The 7,538-nt window shown below is 45.5% G+C and overlaps 2 protein-coding genes across 3 annotated transcripts; one reads left to right on the plus strand and one right to left on the minus strand.

The window, feature by feature from the left end:
- Positions 1-780: 780 nt before the first annotated feature.
- Positions 781-3,515, plus strand: LOC136452492 (uncharacterized). Its single transcript, XM_066453102.1, has 3 exons — positions 781-1,254; positions 2,354-2,483; positions 2,904-3,515. The coding sequence occupies exons 1-3, from the start codon at positions 817-819 to the stop codon at positions 3,122-3,124; spliced, it is 789 nt and encodes a 262-aa protein (XP_066309199.1). The 5' UTR covers positions 781-816; the 3' UTR covers positions 3,125-3,515.
- Positions 3,516-4,847: 1,332 nt separating this feature from the next.
- LOC136452493 (FCS-Like Zinc finger 11-like) lies at positions 4,848-7,307 on the minus strand. 2 transcript variants are annotated; one of them, XM_066453104.1, is made up of 4 exons: positions 7,194-7,307; positions 6,780-6,854; positions 5,500-6,193; positions 4,848-5,383 (listed from the first exon to the last, which is right to left on the minus strand). In XM_066453104.1, exons 3-4 carry the CDS (start codon positions 6,168-6,170, stop codon positions 5,239-5,241), a joined length of 816 nt encoding a protein of 271 aa, XP_066309201.1. In that variant the 5' UTR covers positions 6,171-6,193; positions 6,780-6,854; positions 7,194-7,307; the 3' UTR covers positions 4,848-5,238. The 2 variants fall into 2 exon arrangements, with proteins under 2 accessions (XP_066309201.1, XP_066309202.1); XM_066453105.1 differs by lacking the exon at positions 7,194-7,307 and adding an exon at positions 7,028-7,170.
- Between the last annotated feature and the right edge of the window lie 231 nt (positions 7,308-7,538).

The raw sequence follows: 7,538 nt of genomic DNA on the forward strand, positions 1-7,538 counted from the left end.
TTGATGTAGTATGCTTCCTAGTGCTGTCTCTGCCAAATAACCAAATCCAACTCAATTACAAGAGAAACACAACAATCCCAGTGCCAAATACTTCAATCATCAAACCCTAACTCATCTGATGGTCTGAGCAACGGTAGAATACTTGCCCTGCACTCCATGGCTGTGTGGAAACGCCCCTCACCACCATTTGACTGCCGCACTCGGTGCACATGATGAGTGGATGCCTATTGGAGCATGGCGTGCTCCCTTGTGGCGCCATGGAGTACATCAAGAGGGCGTCAGCGGCGATAGAGACTTCAGGGGGAGAGAGAGACACCGAGAGAAAGGAGAAGGGGAAAGTTACATGTGGGCACATCTTTGAGAATAGGACAGCAGGGAGGGCTTTTGTCAAAGTGCACCCTCCCCTGGCGGTCTAATCTCTCGTCTAAACACAGTTTGTGCCATACCGGCGACGCCATGTATGCCAAAAGTCAGCTTCCGAATCATTATGGACCTATATGGCACCTATAGACAAGTTGATGGGCCTGCTATGTATTTAGCTTTTTAAAATTTGAGAGAAGACAAAAAAAACTAATTTTATAGTTCTGAAAGAAAAATCAATTTTACAGTTCATCAGGAAGAAAAATTTGACGACGGTGATAGTTGAAGGAGAGAAATTGAACTTTTTCCTTAATATCAAATCATGGGCCTCACCGAGCCCAACACCCAAAGCCCACAGCACATCACCCCACTCTTCCCCCAAAGGACAGGCCGAGCCACCCAGCCACTTCCCAGCAGGCCAGCAGCACCTCGCCCAAAACCCTACGCCGCTCAACCATGCTCCTCCGGCGACCGCTCCAAACCCTCACTCTCCCCCTCCTCCACCGCCACTTCGCCGCCGCCGCTGAGGCGCTCGTGTCCCCCCACCAAGCCGTCGACCCGCTCTCCCCTCCGTACGACTACCTCCCGGGCCACCAGCGGCCAGACGCCAAGCACGATGAGGTGATCCTCGCCGTGCCGCGCGCCTCTTCGGGGCGCCACGTGGCCGCCAAGGAGCGCAAGGCCGGGCGGGTCCCCGCCATCGTCTTCGAGCAGGAGAACGGACAGGAGGGCGGCAACAAGCGCCTTGTCTCCGTTCAGTCCAAGCAGATCCGCAAGCTCGTCGACCACCTCGGCCGGTCCTTCTTCCTCTCCAGGCTGTTCAGGCTGCAGGTCTGGTCAGAACACGCCGGGCAGGGTGAACTCATCGAGAGCGTCCGCGTCCTACCCCGAAAGGTGTGCGGCTCTTCTGTTGGATTTGTATTATAATTGCTAATGTTGATTTGTCTGCGACGATGACTTAAGGGTTACTGCATTTTTTAAAGCTTGCACAACTCAACTGAGGGACTCACCGGCATTTTTGTGCAAGGATGTCGTTAGGAAACAGGGATGTGTGTTTTGGATTGGGAAAAAATATTTCTGTTACGGTTCTATAATTACTCTTGCTCCATTTCTTGGTGAAAGTTTAAGTTTGTCTATGAAGCTGGTGTTGACTTGTTGATTGAGGAATGTGGAAAGCAAGATTGAGTGGTGGCTTTACAACGGTACACAAATACAATTTGAATGGCAGCGTGACCTAGGTAGTTTGTTGATCGTCAGTTGTTAGCTGGTGCAGAGGTATCTGAGCAAAAGATCTCTTAGATTAGTTTATTGAACAAGATGATGGCAACCCTTGGTTGAATGTTGTTCCTGTGGTTATGCTTTTCCATTGAACTTTGATCTAGTTGTAGAAAACATGAAATTGACCAATAAACTAAGACACTTGCTTTAAGTGAGCTCACTGTTTGCATTACGATCATTCTGGAACTGTCTGATCTGTGGCATCCATATTCAATTGGCAATTCTCATGTTCAGCAATGCCTTATGCAAGCAGATCCATTTAATATCAGTTCTTTGTTCTTTGGGTAATCATTATTTGCTGAGTATGATTTCAAATTGTTTGAGGATGTTTGGATGCATGCCACAGCTGGCCTGCCACAACTGACTGTGGCCACAGAAATTGTTTGCTCTGTTTGGTTCGTAACTAACTCGCGGCAGCCACAGCTTTTACAGTTCATTTTTTCGCCCAACCTTAGGCGTCAATTTTCTACGCCGCAGCTTAGGCAGTGCCGCAACAGCGGCTTGGCGGATGATGACTGGGAGCCAAACAGCCTCTTTGTTTGCCTACTGTCTTTCTTGGCCTTCTACTAGGTGATGGCTGATCCGGCGTGTGTTGCACTATATAACTTTTTTCAATGGTTGCTCAAAAATAACATGAATATGTTTTTTCATTACCTTCTATACACACTACCAGAACTGCGGTGTTGACTAATGTGGGATCTGTTGGGACATTCAGGTGCACCTGCATGCAGGCACTGATGAACCGCTGAATATCACATTTATGAGAGCACCTTCTTCTGCGCTTCTCAAAATAGACGTTCCTCTGATGTTCATTGGAGAGGATGCCTCGCCTGGTCTGAGGAAAGGTATGTAGCATGTTATGATGATCCATCAATTTGCACAAATTAAAGATCAAACAGGAGGCCTTTGATTTTAGAAGCTCATACTTTCTCTCTATGTTTTTTTTTATCTTATAAATGGAACAGAATCATTAAAAGAATACCTGGGTTACTTGTAAACATTTCTCTTGAACCCTGCCAAAGAAAAGTAAAGAGCTCATTTCTGTTGAAAAATGTTTAGCTATTCTTTATTGTCTTGTGGTTTGTTGCTATATGCTATGTTCATTCACTTTTGTCTGAATCACTGATCCAGTTTGCACTGAACATCCCATTTCAAAAAAATTTGGCCACAATGCTCAAGCTTTATCTGCATTATGGCTGAAACTTTCATATGTGCTTCCTTTGCTTTGTTAACATCTGGACTAATGTGTATAATTGAAACTCCAGGAGCTTACTTCAACACCATAAAACGAACAGTCAAGTATCTGTGCCCTGCTGACATAGTACCACCGTACATTGAAGTGGATCTAAGTGAGTTGGATGTAGGACAGAAATTGTTGATGCGCGATCTGAAAGTTCATCCTGCGTTGAAGCTGCTTCAGTCGCCAGATCAGCCCATCTGTAACATTATCGGATCAAGGGCTCCAGAACAGAAGAAGGGAAAATAACTTGCTTCTTTGTATGAGCTGTTTTGAGTACAATAAGGTTCTTTTTTCGTTTGTTTTTCATACCTGAGTGATTCAGGATGAATTGTAGCCAGAGACACCTATTTTACCACAGGAAGGAATGTTTTGAGCAGGCAGATGCTACAGCTAGACGCACTTGCAAAGGTTCCCAAATATGTTCTTGTAGTGTTAACACAAACTTATGGTGCCGCGAGCATTGTTGAAAATTAAGTCACCATTGTTTGCAATCTAATTTAGCATTACGTATTTACAATATGATTTAGATAGCATAAGTTAGTAAGGATGATCAAGGAAAAAAATGTTCTTTATCTTTTGCCATTGTGATGGCTTAAGCTCAATATATCCTCAGCTGCCCATCTTGGATACTGGGCTGGTCTTGTCACAAAAATTGTTGACTATGCTATATCCTCTTTGTTACTGATCTTAACAAGGGCAATTCATTCATGCTGTTATGTAACTTCGAGACTTTTTTTTCATGAACATGCCACTGCATGTATTTCATTAATAAGAGGTAGAATTACACAACGGCCAGTCGCACAAATGGGCGAGCTGCCGTTCTTGCGCACAGAGGACACCACTAGAACGCACGCACACAAGCTACTGAAGGCTAGTTGCAGTTCCTATTGCCAGCTGAATCGTGCGACGACACCGAAGCGCTTCCTTGGATGGCCTGGATCAGCCTGGAGCCCGGGCAAGGATCGCCGACGCTGCTGTGAATCCAGCGCCCACCCAGCAGTTCCCTTCTTCAATGATCTTCTCTGCGAGTTGACTCGGTGTGCTCCGGACTGCCTCGAACACTCTTCGGCAGCGCACCGGTGAGGTCCGGTGTCAGTAAAGAACGGCCGCTGTCAATGCACCGGTGATGTCCAAGACCCATCTACGCTGATGCAGAGCGTCCTTGACCGAACGAGTACGTGCACGCCGCGCCACAGCACCGAACAGGTCCTTGACCGCTTCAGGCAACCAACAGTCAGTCCTTACAATAAGCTTGGGAAGTTAAATAAGCTAAAGAGCGTATGTAATTGTAGTGTGAAGTTTTAAACTTCTAAATGGTTTAGGTGTGTTGGTAGGGTGACAAAAAAAACAGATGGTATTCTCGTAACGATTTCTACGTTCAAAAATCCTGACCAAAGCGCTTAAACATATAGCCATGGACTGAAAGAGCAGCTGACAGTACTGACTACCTCGTATTTTATCAATCTATGGCGCAGAGAGAAATCCAACCCAGATCCCCAGCTCAGTCTCCGCACGCCAAAAAAGACATCAAAACTGAGGGCCTGTTTAGATTCCAAAAAAAATTTGTGCAGTACCCGTCACATCAAATCTTGTGAAACATGTATGAAGTACTAAATGTAGACGAAAAAAAAACTAATTACATAGTTGGATAAAAAATCACGAGACGAAACTTTTAAACCTAATTAGTCCATAATTAGACACTAATTGCCAAATACAAACAAAAATGCTAAAGTAACCAAAATCCAAAATTTTTTGATCTAACCGGGGCCTGAATGCGAACTTAATAAGCCCTCCTGTCACCTACGACTACTAACCAGTCAACTGAACTGGTGGACACTGTTCTGTGAATGGGCAAACGTACTTGTGATACTTGCAATTACATACTTGCATAGGAGTGCGAACCCCCTGCCAACAAATCATGTACTCCTTGGCGTGAGCCCGGTATCATGAAATCAAGTGACAAAACAAGTAATATAAGACTTTATTGTTTACCATTTCATTTCAGAAAATATCAAAACATAGGTTCACATACATGATATTAATAAGAGGCGTCCACATATGACAGCCACTGAAAATGCGGTCCAAGCAAACAAACTCAAGTTGAGACACGCGCACACACACCCATCTCCGATCAAGATAATATTATGACCGGAGGTAGTCATTTTCTGGACTCCTCCAAAAATTCGAGGATCCAAGTACGCAAAACAAAGAAATCAATAGGTGAGGTAAATTCATCAGTGACGCAACAAACAAAATCTCCAGGCAACAACTCTGCAAACATGATCACATCCATGGCTGCAACTTATTAACCTCAGACAGCACTTCAGATATGACCATATCAAGTTGTTACTGATGCTGACTCAACGGATCAGTTGGAAAATCGGACCACCATCAGAAGGTGGACTTCTAGGAGATGCAGGATGAAATATGATGGGTTCACCTTCTTCCATCTCATCCACCATGAAATTTTCCCTGCACTCCATGCTGCAAAAGGATTTGTCACCCCTACAATCAATACACAGGATACCAAACATCAAACAGCCATCAATAGAACCGCAGGCCTATTCAAGAATGAAAAAACACCCATAGCTGTGATTCATCTACTAAATTGGATCACTTACTGATAGATGTAGATGTCTTTCCCTTCTTTGAGCTTCTCACTGCAAAAGCAACAGAAGCTCATTGCACCCTCTTTCACATGAAGAGACATACTCTGATCATCCTTACTCTCAACAGGCACCAGCTGCTCAGCTTGAAACTCAAAAACATGATCTCCAAAAATGTGGGTAGTCCTAGGATTAGGGCCACGGGAGACAACACAAGTGTAATCCTCTGAATTGACGATGTCATCAAGGGACATGACACTACCCATCAGTCCATCAGACATATTATCATCCTTCTGTTCAACTTCCCCAGCCTGAACAGGAGCAGTGGAGCTGTTCTTGCGAGACAGGTTATCAGTAATCCTCATCTCAGATCCAAGAAGAACCTTTCTACCACCCAGGGGTGTGGGGTTCTCATCAGTGAGGGCGTCCACAAGTCCAAGCCCAACCCTGTCACCAAGCAAGATCTTCTGGTTCTGGCTGGCATCAACGGAGGATGATCTGGGTGATTTGTTGCCAAGGCCAGTGAAAAACTTGAGGTCTAGGGGTGATGTTGGGCTGCGGACCACATCCAGTTCACCCAAACATTTGGCGCTCAGTTTGACAAGAAGGTCAGGGACTCTGAAGAAGCCCATCTTCTGCGCAATCGACTCAGAGGAAGCCTGCAGAGCTGAGGAATCAGTGGCCATCTGGTCGCCTCGCTTTCTTCACACTGCATCAATTTGGAGTTAATAACTTAGATATGTGGCATCACCTTTTAAAGTCTACCAACTTGATAAAGTTTGACTTATTTACCACTACTAGTTTGAACAACCACAGTTCTGGAGACAAGTTAACTCATACTACGAGTTTCAGAACAAGATCTTCACCGGGTCAAAGTAGAATTAGATGAATCATTTTTGCCTCATGGAAAATCATTTCACAAGCAACAGAAATTAATACTACGCAATCAACAGACGAACTGAAAAGGTTCAATGAACTCGCGTGTATACAGTACAGCATCTTCTCTCTGACAAGAGTGTCGCATGGGTTTTCGGATTCTAATAACAAAAACAAATTACATAATCCGTCGGTACTCAACAATTTTTTAAACCTAATTAATCCATCGTTAGCACATGTTTAATCGCTAACATGTTTAATCATGGACTAATTAGGCTGAAAGATTCATGGACAAAGCATCAGGAGAGGAGTAAGAGTCAATCCACATGGGCATCATCAGTCAGAGAATCCAACAATCCAAGCAAAACAAAAGGGCAAACCAGGCCTTAGTGATTAATCAATCATCACCTTTGTCTCACCTTTGTCTCACCAGCCAGCTGTTGTTGCCTCGCAGAGTTGTTTCCTCACGGTCACGGCGCCCTCCTCATGAAGCACTGAAAAAAAAAGCAGAAACAAAAATAAAAATGAACACGATTAGTATAAATCCCCTAGTGGGGAAAAAACACCAACCGAGATTAAAACCCTCACAGAAAAGTCCACAAACAAACAAAAAATCCAAGGAAAAAAACACACGCCCCCACGCCGAAGAATCGATCGAGAGACTCACGAGCCGATGAACCAAACCGAGGAACCAGAAGCAGATTAAAAACCCCAGGACGGACCTCACGAACGCGCCCGAACCAGTCCTCCCCGGAGGGGAATGCAGGTCGGAGAACCCCGAACGAGGACAGGCGAAACCGCGAGGAATCGAACGAGAGCGGGAGGGGACTCACCACCGTCCGCCCGTCGTTGGTCTGTCTCCTCCGCCTGCAGAGCGTGGCACCGGGTTCGGGTGGGTGGGGAGGAGGGGGACTGGAGGTCCTGGGAGGACGAGGAAGAAATAGAGCGATAGGGCAGAGGGGGGAGAGAGAGAGAGGTTTATGTGATGTGAGAACTTTAGGCTCTACTAGCAGTTGTTGGACCCTACAGCCTACTCCCACAGCGCTCTCTGCCATCTTGGCCCCACATTTCCCACTTCCTCTTTCTAGGGGCGGGGCCTGGCCTGACCTGCTCCCTCTGTACTTAACTCCGGGCTTTTCTAGAGAGAGTGTATGGAGAGTTCTCTCTCTTCTCCTGGA

This window comes from Miscanthus floridulus, chromosome 5, assembly GCF_019320115.1.
Source record: "Miscanthus floridulus cultivar M001 chromosome 5, ASM1932011v1, whole genome shotgun sequence".
Classification (NCBI taxonomy): Eukaryota; Viridiplantae; Streptophyta; class Magnoliopsida; order Poales; family Poaceae; genus Miscanthus; species Miscanthus floridulus.